General features: G+C 48.3%; 6 protein-coding genes across 6 annotated transcripts; 3 read left to right on the top strand and 3 right to left on the bottom strand.

The window, feature by feature from the left end:
* Positions 1 to 993: 993 nt before the first annotated feature.
* CLAFUR5_14084 (uncharacterized protein) lies at positions 994 to 1,254 on the top strand (the record flags this gene model as incomplete). Its single annotated transcript, XM_047913232.1, has 2 exons — positions 994 to 1,004; positions 1,056 to 1,254. 2 exons carry the CDS (start codon positions 994 to 996, stop codon positions 1,252 to 1,254), a joined length of 210 nt encoding a protein of 69 aa, XP_047769476.1.
* Positions 1,255 to 1,591: 337 nt separating this feature from the next.
* On the top strand, positions 1,592 to 3,004 carry CLAFUR5_14085 (uncharacterized protein; the record flags this gene model as incomplete). Its single annotated transcript, XM_047913233.1, has 1 exon — positions 1,592 to 3,004. The coding sequence occupies one exon, from the start codon at positions 1,592 to 1,594 to the stop codon at positions 3,002 to 3,004; it is 1,413 nt and encodes a 470-aa protein (XP_047769475.1).
* A 2,165-nt stretch (positions 3,005 to 5,169) lies between these two features.
* Positions 5,170 to 5,878, bottom strand: CLAFUR5_14086 (Molybdopterin synthase catalytic subunit; the record flags this gene model as incomplete). The annotated part of the gene is made up of 3 exons (XM_047913234.1): positions 5,170 to 5,399; positions 5,473 to 5,622; positions 5,737 to 5,878. 3 exons carry the CDS (start codon positions 5,876 to 5,878, stop codon positions 5,170 to 5,172), a joined length of 522 nt encoding a protein of 173 aa, XP_047769474.1.
* An 833-nt stretch (positions 5,879 to 6,711) lies between these two features.
* CLAFUR5_14087 (uncharacterized protein) lies at positions 6,712 to 7,866 on the top strand (the record flags this gene model as incomplete). The annotated part of the gene is made up of 1 exon (XM_047913235.1): positions 6,712 to 7,866. The coding sequence occupies one exon, from the start codon at positions 6,712 to 6,714 to the stop codon at positions 7,864 to 7,866; it is 1,155 nt and encodes a 384-aa protein (XP_047769473.1).
* A 1,263-nt stretch (positions 7,867 to 9,129) lies between these two features.
* Positions 9,130 to 10,109, bottom strand: CLAFUR5_14088 (Para-nitrobenzyl esterase; the record flags this gene model as incomplete). Its single annotated transcript, XM_047913236.1, has 3 exons — positions 9,130 to 9,593; positions 9,659 to 9,884; positions 9,942 to 10,109. The coding sequence occupies 3 exons, from the start codon at positions 10,107 to 10,109 to the stop codon at positions 9,130 to 9,132; spliced, it is 858 nt and encodes a 285-aa protein (XP_047769482.1).
* A 514-nt stretch (positions 10,110 to 10,623) lies between these two features.
* Positions 10,624 to 11,415, bottom strand: CLAFUR5_14089 (uncharacterized protein; the record flags this gene model as incomplete). The annotated part of the gene is made up of 1 exon (XM_047913237.1): positions 10,624 to 11,415. The coding sequence occupies one exon, from the start codon at positions 11,413 to 11,415 to the stop codon at positions 10,624 to 10,626; it is 792 nt and encodes a 263-aa protein (XP_047769481.1).
* Between the last annotated feature and the right edge of the window lie 12,288 nt (positions 11,416 to 23,703).

Raw genomic sequence — 23,703 nt, forward strand, 5'->3', positions numbered from 1 at the left:
AATGATGATGAATTTGGTTGGTGATCGATGGATCTTGATCGAGGGCCGATGTCGGAGATGCCAGAGACTTGTTATTTTCATAGGTCCTCAGCTTTCAATGTTTTGTAGCACCTACATCGACTTGCATATGCGTATCTGATGCAATACGTGCAACTCTGGGCATAGATGAAGAAGAGCAAATAGAGAGCCGACAGTTGATCTCGATGACGATCCAGCATGAAGGTTCTGCCCGAGCCGTGCAGAAAGGTTCTCCATCTCTTTAGCTCTACCTCTGTATGATCTTCCTCTTGCCACACATCAACAAACATATCTCTCTGGACCCTCAGAGCATACGATGCCCGCTCACACTATCAAATTGCCCATGGGAAATGCCGATGGGAACGATGCGTGTGCATCGACGTGGCTGTCCTCGAACAGACGGATGCACCCGACCTGAAAGGGCGATATCATCCATCGCAAGTCTCGTCGATGTTCTTGAGATGACACTATCGATAGCTTGGTCGACGGTATGTATACTACAAGTGAGGTTTGCCGCTTGATGGACGGAACCCTCCAGCTTGATGTGCTACTGCTCGGGCTGATATACGCAAGTGCCTCCCGTGCAGCAGTCGCCTGTCCTGGACCGATGTCAGTCTGTCCACTCACGGCCGACTGCAGCGTCAATGCGATGTTGTGATAAGCGCGACAGTAAGTACCCGAAACTGGTGTGGCACACCGACCGTGTGGTAGTGACTTCCCGCTTGACGACGAATATGGTTATCAGGGTGGAGAAGAAGTTGCCAGATGCTTCCCGGTGGAAACCTAATTGACTTGGTCTCCAGCTGTCCCGACCCGCTGATCCTTCCTCCATTCTCTACTCACTCCAGCACCCTTCTTCACCAACAACGCAAACGAAAAGAGATTCTTAGAAGCGCAACATCGCGACACGCCTGCATCTAGCCAACAAAGCCGCAAGCCAAATCACAGCGAAGAGACAAAGCTTCATCGGCAAACATGGGCATGGAGTAGGTGCTGTAATCAGATTCCATCGTACCACGAAACTGACAACGCACTAGTCAACTCGACATCAGTCCAGAGGAGGCAACCCAAATCCCACCATACACCACGGAGGAGAATGATTGGTTGAAGCAGCATTGGACCGACGAGTTCCACTTCCTACGAGCATACGGCCTCAGCATCTACAAGGAGGAACACCGTGCGGAGGGTCGGCTCATGGTCAGAGCTTTCATCGAGCAGGACAAGGATCAGGAGTAGGCCTGGTTCTGGTTGTCGTGCTCTGAGTTGAAGCACTAGGGGCATAAGGCTAGCGAAGACAAGAGTCATTGATTTCTCCGGGGATATCGGTGGGAGTTACCGAGTTTCAAAGGACGCGAGCTGACCAGGATGTGGCGAGGCTGCAACATGCCAAGTGAAGATGCTGCCGTTTGCACACGCCCAAGCTTTGGGCCTTGCGCGAAGCGAGAACGCACTATCCACAGAACACCACAGAAAAGCAAGTTCTCACCTTGTTTCCGCCGTCAGGTTGCCTCACACTCACACACTGGACAGCAAGACGCCTTCGCAGGATACTCTCGCAGAACGACCGCACATCATGTGTTCCTCCAGCCCTGCAGCGACAGCGAGCGCGGCGCCAGACTCGAAAGCCGCACTCGACACCATCCCGCAGGAGATCTTCGACGAAGTCATTCATCATCTCGGTTTCGATTGGGTTTATGGCTACCACAAGTACAAAAAGCTCCTCGCCCAGCTGCGACTTGTGAGCAAAGCAGTCAACGTCAAGATTTCGAAGAAGTTCGCGGACAACTTTTTCTCCACCATCGAGGTCCTTCTGTCGGATCGGGAAAGCCTCGAGAACGCTCTTGCGGTCGCCAGGCACCCAGTCTTCGGTGCGGCAGTGCGCAAAGTCATCCTCCACATAGATGAGTTGTCCGATGAGCATATCGCCGGCTACTCGGTCGGAGAGCAGGGTTCATTCAGCGACGAGCATGTGGCAGCCACAACCTCGATGCTGCTAGCACAAAAGCTTCTCCACGATAGCCACGATGGCCTCAAAGCTCTGATCCTTACCTTTTGCCACCTTCGGCTACATGGCAATGTCGAGCTTGTCGCAGTCGTTGATCGCACGAGGGGAGGTCATGCCTGGAAAAACACTGCGCCTCAGTACAGCGCGTTCGAATCAAAATACGGTACTTCACTTCTCCGCCTCAAGCCTCCGAGACCAGATAACGTCAGACAAGTCACGATGCTCATGCAAGCCCTCTCACTGAGCGCTGTCGCTCCAAAGAGAGTGTACCTCAACAATCGGGCATGGACCCTGCCAGCGCACGTCTTCAGTACCAACGTTGACCTCCTCACAACCTGTCGAGAGATCATGGCCCCCATCGAGGAGCTCCAGCTCTCCGTTTGGGTCAAGTCGGGATCCGAGAGTCTCGAGTCTGCTAAATTCTTCTTCGAAATGCTCGCCAGTGGGCCAAACCTGAAGAGCCTCGCTCTTGTCATCAGAACCAACAAGAGGTACTTGGGTGGAGAGCGAGCCATCGAGCGTGAGTTTCGAAAGCTCGAAGCAGACCGGACCGGAGTATCAGCTTTGATATTGCAATGTACCATGCCGAAGCTGCAAGAGCTGACACTCCAAGGCTCCGACATCAGCTATGCAGATCTTAAGACTTTCGTGGCTCGTCATGACGGTTTGCAGAAGCTCTCCTTGCACTACAACAAGTTGCTTGGAGTCGATTCAGATCCGGGTTTACAAGGTAGCCTTCTGACCATGTCGGCTTGGGAGGACAATAGTTTTATTGTGGGGAAGAGAGACACTTCGAGCAACTACTTTGCTCGGAATTGGGTCTCAAGGTGGAGTACTGGCAAGACAGAGACTACATGCTCGAAGCCAGACCTTGGGGGGGTAGCGAATATGGCAGTGAGAGCTTTGACGATGGTGAGAGCGGCGATGCTGCAGAAGCCTAGGACGACCACTGAGTCGCAGAAATTGCTGTGTTGGCCCTGAATAAGCTGAAGGGCCGGAACCAGATGTGTAGATCAAGATGGCGATTTTGAGGTTCATGAAAAATGCTCGTGTCCCAAGACACGCTTGATCAGAGTTCCATGCATCTGTTAGCTATTGCCTTGGGGCCAGCGCATCGTCCCCAGCTACAGACCACTTTCTCGTATCGATGACTCCAGTCACACTTTCCCCAGCATCAGCATCCGCACTTCTGCTTCATGGTCTCTCAAGCACAAGATATCGTGACGCAAATGATGTTGATCACTCCAGCCGGCCAATGATCCGAGCCTGTGCATCCACTGACCCATAATGCCTGGCCCGGGCATTACTCGAAGGGCACAACCCGGCCGAAATGTGCTGCTGTTGGCGGTTGTGAACCTCCAAAGGTAAGCGTAGCGGAGTGGAGCTCGCTACCAACCCTTCTAGACTGCAAAGTAGCGTGCGATCCACGCTACCGCTATCCGACGTACAGTGCTTATTATACGACGACATAGGCGTTAGCGACGAGTATATGTTTGCGAGTTCGCCAACAGGCACAGTGCGGTAGGTCACGTGACCCTCAAACTTGAAAGTTGACCAATCAGAGCGGGCGCCAAGGCTAGTTGAGGGCTGGTGATAGAGCTCCACTCCCTCCTCGCTGACGCCACCACCTACGCTCGAGTGTTCGCAAGCTCACACGTCGCTACGGTGGATGGCTAGCGCTCGTCGGTCGTTACGCTTAAAAAGAATCCAGAATTTCATGATTGGCTACGTATATACCCGCTAGCAGATTTGGACCCCTTCTCGGCGAAGAACTCCAAAATCTGTATGCAGCTACCTTACACTTAATACGACGACACGGACAGCGATATTATAGCTTCGAAACAGAGCTAGCTAGAAAGAGCGACGTCGAAAGGTTGCGCTACGAAGTGTCGGCGATGCGGCGCTATCGATGCGGGCGCATACCCCTCGCGCCTCCCCTTGAGACGGTCACCGGCTCTCTAGCACTACATTTTGATATCCAGAGAGCTTAGCAAAAAGGGGTTGATTCATTCCTCGAGCCTAACACTTTAGAGAACGAAGAGCGAAAAGAGTCTTCGCTGACTCGATGGCGATCAAGAGGACAATAGCCCATCCTGGTGTGAGCCATCAGGAGGTAGGCCGTCATCGAAGCCTTTCACTTCGCCCACGTAGATCAGACCTAACCATCGAATCAAAGACGTTCTTCAACAGTCCCATCAAACACATTCCGGCCAGTTTTGTCTTATATCGCGGGCAGGGAGCATGTGGTGTGATACGCAGAAAGCAGCAGCGTTATAGCAAACGAGACCCAAGCCTGCAAAAATGCAAAAAAGAAAAGACGATCACCACTGATTCAACAATGGGAGACCGGCGGACTCATCGACGGAAATCTCTACATATCTCCGACGATGGCATCGCCAAGCCCTCGGAATCGACCACCAAGCCAATGTCATACCGTTGAGCCAGTGGGAATCGTCGAATGCTCCGGATTTGGGTGTCGATATATGCCTTACCTTACCCACCCTCTCGCACTCGAGGCATGTGATGCCACATTCCGACGTTCCCAAACCGGGCAAGAAGCTGTTGTTGACTCGTCTGCACAACTCCTATATGCCTGCAAGAAGACCAAAAACGAATCACCAATGGCTCAACAGCGACATCCACAAACACACACTCATAATGCGCGATGTTTGCCCATTAAGACTGCGACAATGTAGCATCGTTCGACCTCAGCCATGTTGACTGAAGGCGTCTCGTTGAGCCAACGATGATGGCCAGGAGGAGCAGATTCCTGGTTTTACCATGTAGCTTCACAAGCCTCCTGAGAGTCGTGAATGTCTTTCTCTTGCAACGAGAACATGGAACGGTCTGGCAATCAAAGAGAGGACAGGACGGTCAGCAGTTTCACCGCTGGTCCTGTGATGGCCACCGCATTCCCGACAGCCTGAATTCGTGTTGGTGCGTATAATGGTGGAGTATGTGCAGTGGCTGTTGGCTTGAGTGGTCATGACTGATGCTGTACCACTAGACCTGCGATGATCGTTGAGAGTGTCAAGGTTTCAAACATCGGGCACTAGGCCATAAGTTAAAGGTAAAAAGACTGTTGTCATCTTCATGGTGGAAATGCTACAGCATCGTCTCGTCAGCATCGTCGTTACACCTCTTCCTCAGTTCGTCGTTGAGATCTCTCCAGCCTCGCCAGCGTTTCTCACCGGAACCCCCACAGCACCATCGCGATTGCTCCTCCACACTCCCCCGTCCTCAAACCATTCTTCTTTCCAGATCTCGACTTTGGATTTGACCATGTCCAGGCATTCCTCGCCAGCTTGCCACCCAGCTTTGCGATGTGGTGCGGAGACTGCTATGAGGATGCTTTCTTCGCCGATGTCGACGCGGCCTACGATTAAGATGAGCGGGATACCCTTGACCATACGAGGATGAATAGCTTGAGGAAGCGACAAGGGCCATACCTAGACGATGTGTTACAGCAATGCTGACCAGGTTGTGAGCTTGCTTGATGTGTTTACATATACTGAGCAGTGACTTGAGAGCCAGCGGTGCGTAAGTGGAATACGAAAGATGAGTGACGGTCTTGGAGTTGAAGGAGTCACGTGTACAGCCTAGAAGGGTAAAAAGATGTACTTAGCCTATGTCTCTTATCGGCCAACGTCCACCACCAACAATCCCTCGTGATTGTGTCGCGTGGTGATAGATCATCATCGGGTCAGAGGTACCTGCAAACAGCACTACAGCTCCAGCCTTCGGGCTCTTGACTCTTGCCATCTGTGCTGTGGCATCAAGAAGATCGTATGTTAGAGATACGAAGATGTCTTGCTCCTCCAGACTCTTCTCGCCTTCAAAGCTGCGAGCGTTCATGGCTAGAGCTACAATTGATAGCACATACGATCTTTTGGAAGAGAATTTGAGAAGCAAGGTAAGGTGTATGCTGACGAAGAGAAGAAGAAGAGAGTGTGGTATGGCAGAGCTGGAGTTGGTACAGTATCGTGGTGAGAGTGGAGTCAAGATCGCTCGGCGCACCTTGCCGAACGGATGTGACCCAAGCTCCAGCCGCACCTCCCCTGTCCGTCGCTCTTGCCAGCGACACCTTGCGACCGACATCAACAACAAGACAATGTAAGTCATCCGCCATCTGCTTACGGCCGCGCAAACATTGACAGCCAACATCAGCAGCGATCGCATCGATATCGACGCGCCCGCATTGAACGCCCCGCTAGAAACACGAACCTCACACGGAACACCACGACCACGACTCCGGACATTGTACATTACCGAAAGTGGACATTGATTGTAATTGGAGACAGCGTGACAACAGAAGAGCGAGGACTGGACAAAGATACCCTGTACTACTATACTGCTTGCAATACCTACACACGACAGAACTCGTACGTATGAGCCATGTTTGCGAAGGTGAAGGACGAAAGGCGCGGCGCGAGAAACGGAGACATTATGTTTGACGAAGCAGAAACTGATTGTACGATACTCAGAATTGACGAGCCTCGAGGCGTGTACATAACCCGAGAAAGGCAGGATCCCATTCTTGAAAGAGCACTGTTTCAGCCGAACATTGATTGACAGCCTGCGCCGTACTTGGTCGCATTGATTGAACACCCAGCGAACCATCGTTTCGGACGCATCCCAGCACACCCACCAGCATATTCTCCTCCACGCGCCGATAGCGTTCCGCAAACATGTCGACCGAAGACGACAACTTCGACATTGACATCTACGGCGACGCGGAGCAGCAAGAAGCTCCACCACAGGACGACCACAACGATGACACGAACTTTGCCGACGATTCAAACTTCCAATACGATGGCGCAAACGATGCACCCGCCCAGGACGACAGCGCTCAGGCAGCAGACACACCTTCACAACAGCCACAGGCTTCAAGCGCGCCCGCTCAGGCTGGCACCAAGCGGAAGGCCGAAGACGACGATTTCGAGGATCAATCAGCCGCTGCACAACAGAACAGCGCCGCCCACGCATCAAATCAGCAGCAATCACAAAATCAACAACCTCAAGACCCGCACGCAACAGCAGCCTTGAAGCTCGGCGAGCTCCACTGGTGGACAAACGAAGAAGACCTCCGCCTCTTCTGTGCCCGCGCCGGCGTTGAGGAACAGCTCCAAGACCTATCCTTCGGCGAGCACAAGATTAATGGCAAGTCGCGCGGCGAAGCATACCTCGAGTTCTCCACGGCCTACGCTGCAGACGCCGCCAAGCGCGAGTTCGAGCGCAAAGAGCCGGCGAAAGACGGCCAGTCCGAGCCCAAGAAACCACACCCTTTCACAGTCTGGTTCACGAGCGTGAGCAATCCCTTCAAAGGCCGTGACAGTGGGGCCATGGGCAAGAAAGACACGGGCGCCTACAACTCTTTCGGCAATCGAGGCGGCGGCGACTTCAGAGGCCGGGGAGGCTTCGACCGTGGACGCGGAGGGTTCAGAGGTGGCGGCGGATACCAAAATCGCGGCGGCTTCCAAAACAATAACAACAACATGGCTCCACAAGGCGGCTTCAATCCTGCGATGGGCGGCATGGGCGGCTACGGCAATCCCATGATGGGCATGGGAGGCATGATGGGCAACATGATGGGAATGGGCAACATGGCTCGCGGCGGTATGATGGGTGGACGTGGCGGATTCGGAATGGGCAATATGGGAATGGGAGGAATGATGCCACAAGCTCGAGGTGGCATGATGAACCAGCGCGGAGGCTGGGGTGGAGGAGGTGGAGGTTATCCACAAGGTGGAGGAATGCAGGGAGGATATGGCGGCGGCGGCTACGGCGGGCAGCAGCAGCAGCAGCAGCAGCAGGGTCCGAACAAGAGGATGAAGCCGGAGTAGACTGACGGTGACGCGCAGGAAGTTCTAGATCAGGTCTTGCGCGACTACAGCGTGGAACCTGAAAGCAAGACCACAAATGGAACACTGGCAAGGGGTGGGCATGAGACGCAACCAAACCGGATCCTTCCGATACGACAACAGTCGAATGTGTCCCCAACACCGACAACAGCTGGACAAGGCAAGACCAAACTATGCGACCAGTACAAGCCGGCTGATGAAATCAAACGAAACAAAGCAATGCAGGCGATCAATAAAAACAATCGGATCATCGCAATGCGTGCTGAGAAAAAGACACGAATCAATGCAATGCGTGCGGCACGGCAGGAGAAGGATAAGCAGACAGTCGGCGAAATCCTTCTTCCATGGGACGAGTAAAAGGCTACAATAATATGAGTGCTGGGGCCTCTTTCGAAAAGCGACTGTTGAGGTCCGTCAATTCGGCGGACTTGGGCGTGGTGGAAGATTGCTGTTTTCACCGCTCTTGCCTTCACCGGTCACTTGGTTTGGGAGGGCGAATAGTGCAAGTGAGTGTGATAATGGAAATGGAACACACCACGATTGAGGCTGTCAGCCCTCATTCGGTGCTACTGTACTGCTGCTGGCAGCATGGACCCCTATCGGCTTATACCCATCCCTTCTGTAGTCTGTGCGAAACCAACGACTCTACGCCTTCCACCCTCCCTTTCCTCGCTCGTCCCACTCACTATACCTCCAGCCCCTGCACCCTGGGATACCCCCCCCCCAAAACTCCCCATAAACCCCCTCACAAACCCCATTCCACTCCCCCCTCTCCCCCAACACTACCTCCCCCTCCCTCCCTCCCCGGCACCCCAATCTTCACCACAACCCCCTCCTCTTCTTCAGCCTTGAACCGCGCCCACCCCGGCCCCGCAGAAGGATCCTTAATCCAGTCGACAAACCAGCCATGAAAAGACTCCGCCAGCTCCTGCTGCGCAATAGTCACGTTCCCCAGAGCCTCTCAAAGCACACCCCACCACCGTGAAAGAACGGAACTTCCGTCCCGTGCGTAGGTCCCGTGCCGGGCACGCCGACGACGTCATCGCATGCGCCGCAGAAGCGGTACGACCAGGTCTTCTGGGAGGTGCTTGCTGCGCTGTGGGAGGAAGATGGGGTACGGGATACTCGAAGCGGGCGGCGGCGTACCCACCCTTCCCCCCTCCGCGAGATGAGGGAGTCGTTGTGGTTGTTGTGTTGGTACGTTGATGGGAGGGGTTGAGCGGGGGATGTGTTGAAGGGTTCGATCTAGGTGGTGGGGTTGTTGTTTGAGGGGGTGGAGATGGATGGTGCTGAAGATGAGGCCTTTTGTTGGTTGGCGGGGTTGCTGGTTGGGAGGGGGGTGGGGCGGGTGGTGAAGGAGGTGGAGGAGGAGGAGGGGAAGAGGGTTGTGCTGTCGATTGTGGGGGTGGAGAGGGTATTGGTGCTCGTGTTGAAGAGGGTGGTTTGGAGGTCGTGGATACTCTTTCCCTTGAGGCAGGATAGCTGGCTGTGGGTTTGGTTGGAGAGGGAGACGGGGCATCCGACGTCTGCAGCCACGATGTCGAGGGCGGAGTTGGGTGGGGCGTAAGCCGGTCCGGAGAGAGCGTTGGCACTCATTTCCACGGCACCTGCGAGCCATGTAGCGGGGTGCCGCCAGAGGTAGTAGTCGACGTGGACGGAGCCGGAGGAGTGGCCGGCGAAGACGATGTGGGAGTCGTTGCCGCCGAAGGCTGGGATGGTGTCAGCAATACTCCTGTCATACAAGAGTGGGAATGGAAGATGTCGTGGGTCATACCCTCGATATTCTCATGCACCCACTCCATCACCATCTCCACATCCAACATCCCAAAATTCTGCACCTCTTCCCCATCCGACTCCTTCGAATTCGCACTCGCCCAAACGCTCTCCCTCGTGTTGAAATTCACATACACCACCCCCTCCCTCGCGAAATTCGTCCCTTGGATTTGGGGATTACTGTTGGATCCAGTTACCATGGCGCCGCCGTACATGTATACGAACACCTGCAACGTCTCATGATCAGTGGAATGATACAGACGCTGGGGAAGGAAGGTACGTGCGGGAAGGTTCGTCCCAGAAGAGGGAGCCCAGATATCGAGATTAAGGCAATCTTCATCTTCCCGGGAGAAGAACTCATTCGTGATGGATTGGGGACATGTTGGACCATAAGTCGTAGCGTTGAAGGTATCATCCGTCGACTTGGGGGGAGAGGCTGGGGGGCGCGCCATCTATCTTGATGTTTTAGTACGGATTCTTTCGTGATGGATCTTCGATTTGAGCAGTAAAATTTGACTCACCGATTCTCACCACCCGTCGATTGCGCAAACGCAATGCCCAGGTACACGGAGTTGTTCTGTTGGTCTACGAACCCAGATCCTACGCCCTGCGGTATGGTGACAGATGGTGGTGATATACACGCTACAGACATGGCCTGGATGGCTATGCCGAGGAACATCCGAATGCTATGGCATTGCGAGGAAGGCATGACTGCCCCTGCTGAACGGATTAGTGAGCGTAGTGGGAGCGAACAGCTGATGCGCAGCGCTTCTCGGAGTATCTGTGAGTTGATGTGAAAAGTATAAGAGGAAGTAGGGTCTGGATGTTTTCTGTACGCCACATGGCCACGCTAGCTTATAGGATGTGGAGCCTGACCAGGATACCGACACCGTTCATCAGGTAAAAGTGAAGCCCCATTCAGTGGCAACGTCTCTGCACTCCGGAAAGGACACGCCCTTTGTTCGATCAACCGCCAAATGGCATTGCCTCCGAAATCTTGCCCGGTCCGTTCCTCCACACAGCGACACGTGGGGCACTACCGGCAGCCTTACCAGCAGCCTCCACCGTCAACTCCTTGAGCTCGCTTGCATTGCTCTTCTCCAATAGTTCGAGGGACTGGCGTGTGTACTCCTCCAACGGCATGGGTGTGAGGGCCGCCAAAGCTGGGTGACTGTCATGAAAAACGAGATCGGTGGCAACGTATGGCGGGACGAGCTCAAGAATGTTGACTTTTGTGCCTTGGAGCTGTTGTCGGAGGCCGACGAGGTAGTGGTACATGCCAGCCTTGGTAGCACCGTAGATGGGGCAGAGTGGGATGGGCACGAAGGCGATGCCAGAGCTGGTGACCATGAAGTTGGCCTCAGTACCCTTCTTGAGGAGACGTGGGATGATGTGCTGAGCAAGGATGATCGGTCCGGTAAGGTTGACGGAGATCTCGTCGAGCGCCTCCTGGTCGGCGTTGGCTTGGAGTTTGGTGATGTTGCCGTGACGCTGGATGCCTCCGTTGATCCAGACGGTGTCGATGTCTGGGTACTGGGAGAAGAGCTTCTCGACGTGGCTGGGGATTTCGTTGATCTTGGTGTTGTCCATGACATAGCCCTCAACACCTGGCAGCTTCTGCTTGATCTCCTCGATCTTGTTCTGACGGCGGCCAGTGATGATGACTTTCTTGCCTAGGCCGTGCAAGCGCTGAGCGAAGGCTTCGCTGATGCCGCTGGTGGCTCCGAGGATGAGGATGGTCTTTATTTGGGCGGCCATGATGGTGGTTTTCGTAGACTGTAATGTTAATTGGTATGATGTGTTGAGTTAGTAGTTCAGAGATGCATGCGCCAAGGTTGGACTTCTTATACCTCGCTGAACGCCGGATTTCAGCTACATCAATATCCGCCCTGCAACACATGCATGAAAGGCTGAGCACGTCACGCTCTCACCGCTGCAGTCGTGAGTCCTGTAAGGACCGGGACCTTCTTGCCTTTGGGACCTTACTTGGGGTTTCGCTTCCCGTTTTGTCCACTGCAAAGAGAGCCAGCAGTGTGGGCTGAGATGTAATGCCGGTCTCTCATGTGTGCTGCCATGATGCCCCGGAGTTTGGGTTGCATGTCGCCCGGAGCGGTTGCGATGCGTGGGCAATGGTTTCTTTGTCTGCCAAAATGTTCAGGTCCGGCTAACTCCACCCGACAGCTGCGTTTTGGCGCCCAGGAAGCTTAGAGTGCACATGGCCGCAGAGCAAGGTGGCAATACGCGAGGCGACATACGCGAGGTCATGTCGTGGCTTGTTGTGTTGCCGTTGCGCCATACCTTTGTCATCATCTTGTTATCTGTAGGTCTGTAGGAGTATGTCGTAGTCGTCAGAGGTTCTTAGTATCAACTCAATATTGAGGTCTATGTGTTGCGCTACGGTGTTGCTAGGCCTGTCGATCTCGTTTATTAGCTTACCTGTTATTAACGTGTTCTTGACCTTATTAAGGTGTCTTGTTTCTACTATGTTGTCGCTCTAAGGTATTGTTATCCTATAGGCCCCTAGAGGATATTCTTTTCTAGTTACCTTACTTTCTAGCTCTTTCTAAATACCTTAATCCGGCTTATTCTAATATCGTAATCTAAAAGCTTCTATAAAGGACTTTCCGGACAAGATTATTAAATAGCGCTCTATATTATTTAATCTACTAAAGCCTTAGAAGTAGGTAATAGCTATTACCGTACCGGCGTATATTTACTTAAACCCGTAGGCACGTACCTAGACCCCGTGTCGCAATCCGAGCATACATATAGGCAACATCCTTTCATCAAAACTTGAGGCTACGTACGCTAAGAATCAGGTGACTAATTAGTCACCTATAGCCTCTTTAAGAGTAACACTTATCTATTCTAGATAGATATATATAATACATAACCTACTTTTAAAACACCCTATATAGATAGATATTTCATTAAGCTGTTGTAGTGCCCTTTGGCCTATATAGCTATACTATCTTGTTTTCGTATATATAGAGGGGAAACTGTGTTAGTAAAAACCCCTCCTCCTTCCCGCCTATCTTTTCCCCCTAGTTATCGTCTTAAAATTCCCTTATTAGGGGTACGCTAGTATTATAGGCCTGCCCTAATGACTACCCTATCTATAACCCCCCTAGCTTCCGCCTCTTGTCTATCTACTCCTCCGTCTCGCTAGCGAGGCTAAACTACTAGAGGTATCCCTACTATAGTATCTACCGAGAGATTCGGCGAATGTTACCTTTGTCCCTAATAATTGACTTATAGTCTCTCCTTCCCGCTTAGTGCCTCTAATTTCCCCTACCTCTCGCCTACTACGAGCATCGTAGTAGTATATGTTCTAGGTTTTACGATAGGTAGCTACACTAGTAGACTAGGCTATAGATGTCTAGTACGTATTAAATAGGTACGAGTTACGTAGTAGTAGAAGACGGCGGATTATACGAAAGACGAAGAAGGACCTAATAGGATAGCGTGTATCTATATATATAGTATTGCCGGTATTAGTGTAGGTAGATACTAGGTGTCCGGATGTTTGCTAGCCTATAGGCTAGTAAACCCTAGTCACGTGATCTAGTTATATAACACACCTACACCTATATACTTGTCCTACGGCCTATATGTTCTCAACACTCCTACTTAGGCTATATAGTCTCCTACAATCCCTTTACGTAAGCTAGAGCTGCCTTATAAAGTTTTGGAACTACTAGCTATTAAGGGGCTTTATTAACCTATTAGTAGCTATGTCCTTTATATAGCAGTAGTCTACTATAATCTTCTTCTACTACTAGAGATGTCTAACATAGTTATATATAACATCAATATGCTTTGACCTTTTATATATATAGGCATCTTTAATAAGTGTCAAAGCGGCTTAGTTGTTACCTATAAGCTTAACTAGCCTTAGCTCGTTGACAGTACCCTTACTTGCCCTTATACTCGGCTAGAAAGAGCTCTTTCCCACTAGTTCTAGGCACCCTATTTCCCTAAAGACAGTAGTAAGAAATTGTAACTGCTTTGCGGCTACGTTTATAGCTATGAACTTAGCTTCTATTGTTGATGTTATAACAGACTTCTGCTTCCTACTTATCTAGGACATAGGTGATCTATAAAGGAACTACACGTATCCTAGAATTGAGACTCTATCCACTTTGTCTATAGCGTAGTTAGAGTCCGAGTATCCCTAGAGATTGCCCCCTCCCTTTCTATATATAAGACCTAGGTCTAGGTACGACCGTAGGTATCGGGAGAGCTTCTTTAAAGCCTGTTAAGATGTAGCATCTCAAAGGGAGTCAACAATCAGGAAGTGATCTGGCAGCCTGAGGCATCCACGATGACTCAGCTTGTAGGGAGATACCTTCTCTCCCCTTTAGCTTAGATAGACATCCAACACAATCAACATATTGGTTCCTGATATATTGCTGCATGCTCGTGCTATTAGTCAGTTGAAGATTGATCTCTTACTCCACTCCGCTGCCATCCACCCGTACCTGTTCAACAGGTTATGAGCCCGGGTTTGTGCAGGAATAAGAGCAACCTATATCAGTACAGGTTACTTGTATCCCTTGCTATCGTAGCAGAAAACATCTGGGAATCAGAAGTCTACCCCGTCTATCCTATCAAGGAGCTTAGTTCGATACTAAGTGATAGGTAACCCAGACAAGGACTCTGTGCGGCTTACTCAAAGCCAATACCTTGAAGATACTCTGTAGGCAGAACTGCATCGAGATACTATCAAGAAGGACTTCAAGTAAGTCATTTGAAGCTCTGCTAGGAGAGACAGACCTGTGTCCTAGCCCCGAGACCTCACACCGCTCCTTCTTTACTTTACCAAGCAGGCCTTGGTATCCACACCTACGAACTTTCCCATTCTACACCAGAAGCCTCAGCAGGATCTGAGCCACCACCTTGGAACATACACACCTTGTTTCATTACATCCAATTTATTATGGATTCATACCAAGAGAAGACAGAGGAGAAGGGAGGCAAAATCCCAATTCTTGGGAGGGACAATTGGAAGAGATGGTTCAACCTTCAGAGATACAAGATGGAGAGCCAATCAGCATTCTTTGCAATTGATGACCTAATGGAAGTGTCTTTTGACAACATCAAGGGCAAGACTCTGAAACTCCAAGAAGAGGCTACAACCAAAGAGATCCTCAATACGCCAACATGGACAAGACACAATGCAGTATGCAACTTCAGTATCCTTAGTAGGATCACAGAAGAAGATGAATTTGAGCTTGAGGGCTCATGTGAATCTGGAAGAGCTGCTGAGAAGTGGGTGTATCTCTGGAACAAGTATAGCCAGGTGCTACCAACCCATGCACATGAGCTCACAAAGCAATTTGTGACCTTTGAGATGAGTGAAGAGTTCACCATCAGATCTGCATGGACACACCTGGTTTCTCTTGGAAAAAGGATTGCTGATGTTGACCCAGAGGGTCAGCATTACAGGAAAGCTGATGTGAGGATGACCCAGCTCTTAAGCTCACTGCCACCTGACTACCATGTAGCCAGGGATACTATCATGGCTCAGCCAAAGATGGATCATGAAAGGACCTTAAAGATCCTTGAAGCTCAAGAAGCCAGGTTGGATCCCTCTAAGGCTGAGTATGGCATGGCAGCCACCTGGGTCAAGCCCTCAGGTCTAGCAAGACCACTCTCCTGCCTTCTCTGTGAGAAGGATCATCTGATCAAGGACTGCCCTAGTTTGCCTGAGGCAAGAAAGGTCCTTAGATCTCATTCCCAACCACCATCTTCCCAGAATACAACACATGTCAAGAAGAAGAGAACTCCACCACCCACTTCAAGGAGGACACCAAGAGAGAAGTCCTCTATGGAAGAACTTAAGAAAATGGTGAAGAAACTCAGCTCTGACATGCTGTCACTCCAGAAGAACCAGGCCCAGTCTTATACCTCTAAAGCAAAGAAGACTGGAAAAGGTTTCTCCGCCCAAGAGTCACCATGCAGCTCATCCCCAGAGACAATGTCTGATGATGATGAGTATGATGAAGTGGCTCACTCAACTGCAGAAGTCCAAGGCAAGTTCCCCTCGTCAGAGTGGTTACTTGACTCCTGTGCTTCATCCCATATGACTGACCAAAGCTGCCTCTTTAGATCTATGACTCCCTTGACAAGGAAGAAATGGATCAAAGTGGGAGGTGGGTTTTTATTGGCCACTCATATTGGGAATGCAGAGATGAGTGGGAGAGCTGGCAGAAAAGTTGTTTTGGAAGATGTCCTGCTTGTACCCAAGCTAGGAGTGAACCTGGTTTCATGGAACCAGTTTAGCAAGCAGTTTGGTGTGCAACCTCCATCATTTTCTCTTGTTTCCCCCTCTGGTGAGACTGTTGTCCAGACAAAGCTCCTTGGGGGGGTTCCATTCATTGATGAGATTTCTCCTCTCCTACAAGAACGGGCACATTACTCATCATGTGCACCACCAATGGAGAATGCCTTTGTGACTGCTCAATCAGAGACCGACCTGAAGCAGTGGGAGCTTTGGCATAGAAGATTTGCACACTTTGGGAAGAATTTGCTCCAGAATCTTCACAAGGTAACAGACTTGAAAGAACCCATTCCTATCCCTAAGGATGGCTTTCACCAGTGCAGAGTATGCTCAATAGCAAAGATGAAGAAGTACAAAGGCAAAGTTATAGAGAGAAGACCTGAAAGACTTGCCCTTGTATCTATTGACATATGTGGCCCACTACCAATCTCAAGACTAGGATTCAAATACTGGCTTGAGATTGTTGACAACTTCTCTAGGAAGAAGTGGACCTTTCCTCTTAGGAAAAGAGAAGATGCTCCAGTTGCTCTCCAGAACTGGAAGATCAAAGCAGAGAGGAAATCATCAGCGCAGCTGAAAGCAGTAAGACTTGACAATGCAAAAGAACTTATTGCATTAGTGAAGCAGTGGGAGAAGGATTTGGGGATTGGGCTCGAGCCGACTGAGGCATACAACTCTCTACAGAATGGACCAGTTGAGAGGTCAATACAAACCTCAGAGGACTCTATAAGGGCAATGCTTGAAGAGGCTAAAATGCCGGTTGAATTTTGGCCTGAAGCACTAGAGGCCCAAACTTATATGAGGAACAAACTGCCAAATGGCCCAGATTACGATGGGTTCAAGGTTTCACCAGATGAGGCTTTTGATGGTATCAAACCGACCATCAACCATTTGAAAGTTTGGGGATGCAAAGCTGTTGTCTATATGGACACAAGATCCCAACCTCAATGGGCAAGAAGTGACAAGCTAATGAATAGGGGTAAAGAAGCAGTGTTTATTGGGTATGTTGAAAACACAGCTAAAGCCTGGCTCTTTTGGGAACCAGACATGAGAGCTGTTAAACAACACACACATGCAGACTTCTTTAAGGACCAGCCTGGAGGTGATATGGGTCTCAATGTTCCAACATTGAATCTACCAAGCAGTGCACCAGCTAGGAAGCCCTTAGGAAGGCCGAGGAAGAACGTATCCTTAGGACAATCTACCTACCATTCAGGCGTCCATCAGAGCCCCCCCGAAATAGATCAGCCAATTGAGAGCCCTAAAGTCGCTCAGCCGAGAAAGCTGTTTGTGCAACTTCCCCAGCCTCCGGAGAACGTAGGGGAATTTCAGAAAATCGATCAGCCAATTGAGAGAAGCTCCCTAGATCCCTAGGAAATAGACGTTATTAGGTCACAAGTGACGGTCCCTAAATCATCCCTTAGAAAGAGAAAGGCTGACTATGATGTTGAGGGCTATGACATGAAACAGAAAGCCCCAAGATCCATGGTCCCTAAGCCCGAACTAACCACTGAAGTGGGAGAAGCAATGGACCTCTTAGAGAACCTTGCTGCTTTTCACCAAGCTTTCTTTGCAGCCATGCAATCAGTGGACAGTTCAATACCATGGGATAGCGAATTCCTGGAAGAAGTTGAGGAAATGGCCTTTGCAGCAACTGTAGAAGCCATTGCATACAAGCAAGAGGTCCCAATTCCAAAATCCTACAAGGATGCTGTGAATGACAAGAAATGGGGACATCTTTGGAAGGAAGCAATCCAAAAGGAACTAGATGCTCTACAGAGTAACAACACCTGGGAAAATTCTGTTCCACCAAAAGGAGCAAATCTGGTTACATCAAGATGGGTCTTTGATATTAAGAGAAGCATTAGTGGAGCTATTGAAAAGTTCAAGGCTAGACTAGTTGCAAGGGGCTTCTCACAGAAGTTTGGTGTTGACTTTATGGAGACATTTGCACCTACAGTAAGACAGGACACCCTTAGGGTGTTTATGGCTATTGTGTGTAAGAAGGATCTTCATCTTCACCAAGTGGATGTGAACAATGCATTCACAGAAAGCACCCTCCATGAAGACATCTTCATGTTACTACCACCAGGAGTTGAGCTTCCACCAAACATGGTGTTCAAAATCCTCAAAAGCTTGTATGGACTTAAGCAAGCAGCTAGAGATTGGAATCAACTCTGTGTGTCAAAGCTCAGAGAGATTGGATTCACACAGTCAGAAGTGGATCTATGCCTACTTATCCATAAGAAGAGGGAGATCATAATCCTTATACATGTGGATGACATTCCAATTGCTGCACCAAAGTTGACAGATGTTCTCTGGTTCAAAAGAGAACTTGGCAAGATCTTCAAGATCAAAGATCTAGGTGAACCTGAAAAGATCCTTGGCATGAGAGTCACAAGGGACAGGAAGAGAGGAATCCTGAAACTTGACCAAGGACACTTTGTTAGGGACAGCCTAGCCAAGATGGGAATGAACCATGAGAAGGCAGCACCTACACACTCACCTATGGACAGCTATGAGGCCCTCAAACCTTCAAGCCACATAGATGAGAGGTGTGATAAGGCAGAGTACCAGAGTATCAATGGTACTTGGATGTGGCCAGCAACAATCACAAGGCCAGACATTGCTTTTGCCCTAGGAAGGATGAGCTCATTTGTGAGTGACCCATCCACCTACCACATGAAGGCTTTGAAGAAGATCACTAGGTACCTAAGATCATACCCTGATCTAGGACTTCAGTTCTCAAAGTCTGGAAAAGGACACCTTATTGGATACTGTGATTCTGATTATGCAATGGACAAAGCAGACAGAGTCTCAATCCTTGGGTATGTCTTCTTCCTCTGTGGGGCACCAGTTTCTTGGATGAGCAAGAAGCAAAAGTCTGTAGCAACATCCACAATGGAGGCTGAATACATGGCTATGAATGCATGTGCGAAGCAGTCCCAATTCCTAGCTTCACTGCTAAGGGAAATGGATTGTCCAGAGTTAGTGGGAGACTGTTCCCATCAACCAAGAATCACTGGAAACCAGGAGACTGTATCAAATTTGAGACCAGTCCAATTAAGAGGTGACAATCAAGCTGCCCTCACCCTAGTGAAAGATGCACATGTTCATGACAAGTCGAAGCACATTGACATTGCCTATAACGCTGTTAGGAAACTTTGGTGGAGGAGGCTTATTGCTGTTGAGTACACCCCAACCTCTGAGATGGTTGCAGACGGGTTTACAAAACCAAAGACTGGTCCACACTTCCAGAGGTTTGTAAGCCAGCTGAACCTGTCATAAAAAGGTCCAAGTACTATTGACAGGAAGTGAGCAGACTGTAACCTCCCATACGAGATGAGTGGGAGTGTTAAGATGTAGCATCTCAAAGGGAGTCAACAATCAGGAAGTGATCTGGCAGCCTGAGGCATCCACGATGACTCAGCTTGTAGGGAGATACCTTCTCTCCCCTTTAGCTTAGATAGACATCCAACACAATCAACATATTGGTTCCTGATATATTGCTGCATGCTCGTGCTATTAGTCAGTTGAAGATTGATCTCTTACTCCACTCCGCTGCCATCCACCCGTACCTGTTCAACAAAGCCTTTATATACTGCTACGAGGGATCAACAACAAATAAGCTAATTCTTCTAAGGGGGAATGCTAAGTCTGGCCTTGTCATTATCATTAGCTACATCTAGGTACTATTGTAGCTCTAGTAATCCTGTTTATTGCACCTCTTATCTATAGGTACCGTAGGTACTAAATGCTCGTAGCTCTCTATAGGTGAGTAGGTTGGCGTAGCCTTCTCTCTAGCCATGTTTATCTTGGCTAAGTTAGCGTAGACATAGTGTCCTTAATCAAGCTTTAAAGTGCCTTAGGACCTGTCTCTTGTAATCCTCATTCTAAGGATCTTCGTAGGTTTATTAAGATCTTTAATCTTAATAACTTTTCTAAGCTTAGCCTTAAACCACTGAACATCTAATAGCTTCGGAGCTACAATAGGTATGTCATCCACATAGGTAAGGACTATAAGGTCTCTATCCGTATAGATAAGTAGGTATAGATCTACCTAGGACTAGGTAAATCTAATCTTCTCTAGCTTCGTAACACAGAGCTTGTTCTAGTCTCTAGCTGCTTGCTTAAGCCTATGAAGGCTTCGTAGGACCTTAAACACTATGTTTAGAGGTGCTTTAACTCCTAGGAGTGGGATTATATAGATGTCTTTAAGAAGGCTACTTTAGGTAAAAGCATTATTCACATCTACTAGGTGCATCTCGAGATCTCTCTCACATACTACTACCATGAATACTCGGAGAGTATTATGTCTAATAGTAGGTATAAAGGTCTCTTCGAAGTCAACCCTATATTTCTATAAAAACCCTCTTATAACTAGTCTTGCCTTAAACTTCTTAATAGCTCTACTAATCATTCGTTTCATATTAAAGACCCACCTAGAAGTAATTAGATTCGCACCCTTTAGCGGTATAACTGCTTCCTAGGTATTGTTGCTTGCTAAGGTAATAAGTTCGTTCTTAATTGCCTCTCTCTATATATATCCCTATTTGGGGTCTCCTACGGCTACCTTATAGGACTTTAGGATTAGCACTTCCTGCTAATAGGCTATAGCCTACCTAACAGTAGCAAATGTATATTCTTCTACGTCGTTCAGAATCTCCTCTACCTAGCTCATTGTAGGGTCTAGATAGAACATCTAGGCGATAAGAGCCTTATAGTGTTTAGCCTTATACTCTTTAGAGTTATCATCTCTGTCCCCCCTTAACCTCTTGTTACCTATAACCTAAGGTGGCGCTAGGTGTTCGGATAGGTCGAACTGAACGATATCTTCTTTTTCTTTTATTAGAGTACCCTAATCTCTAAACTTCTAGTATTCCCTAATGTTCTTTAGGGGAGGGGGAAGTTGTATAAACAGCGGTTGCTATAGTGTTAATAACTTAGGTAGGTTCTGTATAGATCCACCGTTATCGGCCTTCGATAGTGTTAAAACCGCCTTAATATTTTCTCCTAGCCTTCGTAACGGTGTCTCTAATAATCCCCTATCGGAAAATTTCGCCCTTAAGGGCTTCCTCCTAATAGGATTACGCTATAGCGCTCGACTCGGCTAGTTAGTAAAGGTGATACCAAGATCTATATCTCCCCCCTTCTCATTCTTAAACTAGTCGACGTAACTATACGCTTTTATTACTTTTATATCGGGATCCTAGAACAGCCATTGTTTTGTAGTGTTTTCTAAGTAGCCTATAAACACGGCTTCTTTTCCTCGGTTTATCAACTTGTCTCTCCTCAAGCCTTAAGGTTAGGCTCTTAGGTCTATATAGACTATAGCTTTGTATCCCTAGACGCGGAAATGGTCGACTGACGGTACTTGGCTAGTAAAGGCTTCTTCTAGTGAAAGAGCAATACTATTAATAATCGGACTATTAGGCAGTCTATTTCTAATTACAGTCTATACTTACAAAGCTTCTAGCTAGAACTTAACTAGTATACTAGAGTCTTTAAGTATAGCCCGGACTATGTTCTTAGAGGCTTGAATTGACCTTTCTCTAGGTCTATTTTGAAGAGAGTTATAGGCATTAGTTGTGTCTATCTAAGTGCCAAACTCCTTCTCCTACTCTTTTAGTAAGGCGAGAATTTCCTTTGTACTATCACTACGGATCGTAGACAGAAAGCACCTTGACTACCGTTCTGCCTAGACCTTCTAATCCCGTAGGGCTATAGAAGCGTCGCTCCTAGCCTTCAAAGGGATTACCTACTTCTTCCTAGAGAAGTTGTCTACAATCTTAAGCTAATATTTGTATCCTAGCCTAGAGACTACGCCCTAAAAAGGCCTATAGATGTCAATAGAGATAAGGGCCAGCCTCTCCCCTTTCCTCTCTATAGCAGGTCCTTTGAACTTCCTTATGTTTATAAGGGAGCAGACCTTATAATTCTGGTGTTTAGAAGGAACGGGAATAGGATCTTTCTTATTAGTAACTCTATATAGGTTTCTTAGCAGTCCCTTACTAAGGTATACACATCTTCTATACTATAGCTCCTACTAATCTTCGGACTTAGTGTTAGCTATAGCGGTACCGTCACGTTCTTAAGAGAGTATACTAGTATGCTATAGCTCAAGAATTTCCGAGATTAAGTAGATAAACGGTACTCCTCCTCGAAGTTTGGTCTAGACAACGGGTTTACTAGACAAGGATTTTAGGGTGAAACTAGGTAGTTAGACAGCAAACTGTTAGCTGAACTAATTCTACGAAACAAGACTAACTCTAAGGCTAGGAACAAACAGGACATTTTCTAAGACAATTTGCTTTCTAGAAGGACCACCTATTACTACACTTCCTATATATATAGCTTGTAGATAGCCACCCCCAACCTTGATCTACTTCCTCTTTTAAAGAAGCTTTAGTATCCTAAATAGTGAATCTTAGTTAGTTATATATAATGATGTATAAGAGTCAAGCAACTACCCGGACGAGGGGTACTTACCTTTAGCTTCTATAGTAGAATAGGCAACCTTATTAACATCATTATCTTCTGATAGTATCTTAGGGTCTGATACGTCTTCCTAGGTCGTATAGGCCCTTATAGGCTTACTAGAGGAGGCCTTTGGCTTGCGGCTCTCCTTTATCTACTTTATAAGGTCCATTATTACCTTAAGGACATTACAAAGGTTTAGTAATAATGACCTCCTACAAGGTAGTGACGGTTGTCTCTTAGTAGGGTAGGTAACCCTAGCTAGTTTGTCCTTATTCCTAATAGCCTACTAAGCTGTAGAAAGGTGTGGGCACTTGCTTATAAAATGGTCACTACTATAGAGATAGTACGTAAGCTTGCCCTAGAAAACCTTCGTAGCGAACATAGCTATCCCTTAATAAATCATTGATTCTTACTTCTCCCTAAGAATTATAAGAATGTCTTATAGTGAGAGATTCACCTAGGCATCAATTGCATCGCGAATTGAGCCAAATGAGTCTAGCAGAGCTACTAAGAGTTACTAGATCTTTCTGTCCTTAGTCTTGATGTCTTAGAACTAAGGCGAGATTAAAACAGCCCTCCTTATAATTAAGCTAAGCTCCTGCTAGGCGTCATCTATAGACTGGTCCTCTGTCATCACGAAATTAGTGTATTACTAAAGCAAACTTCTTCTAGTAGCGAGAAGTCTTCTCTTATATTTGGCTTTAGCCTATTCCTACAACTCCTTTATATACCGGATCTCGTATATTATCTCTTAGTTATCTGTCGACAGATAGATATACATCTTATATAGGGCCGTTATATTGTACCGTCTATACGATGCCTTCCTTATCGCTTAATCTAAAGGAAGGGATGACTCCGATAATGTAGAGGGTGTCGCTATAGATAGGGTTGTAGCGGGAATGTCCGTAATAATGTCTTCGAGGACCTAGTCAACCTGCTTTGATACTAGGTGTATTCTTATTAGCTTGAACTATGTTTCGTAGTTCTCTCTTATTAGAAGAGGTGCTGCTCTCTTTCTTATAAACCTAGTCTCGTTCTCTATTTTTTATAAGTTAAGGGACAGGTTAGCTACCCTTAGGTAAAAGGATGTATTCGGTCGTACGCGATCGGATCGAAGTAGGATAAACCGAACGCGAGGTTGATAGCGGAGAGGATGGCTATCCGCCGGAAAGAGGAGGAAAGTCGGTCGGTAAGGATCGTGTTAGTACTAAGACACTATAGTATAACTCTCTTAGTAGAGGGGGTTTCTAAGACACTACGGCTCTCTTATAATGAACAGTTAG

Source organism: Fulvia fulva, chromosome 13, assembly GCF_020509005.1.
Source record: "Fulvia fulva chromosome 13, complete sequence".
Classification (NCBI taxonomy): Eukaryota; Fungi; Ascomycota; class Dothideomycetes; order Mycosphaerellales; family Mycosphaerellaceae; genus Fulvia; species Fulvia fulva.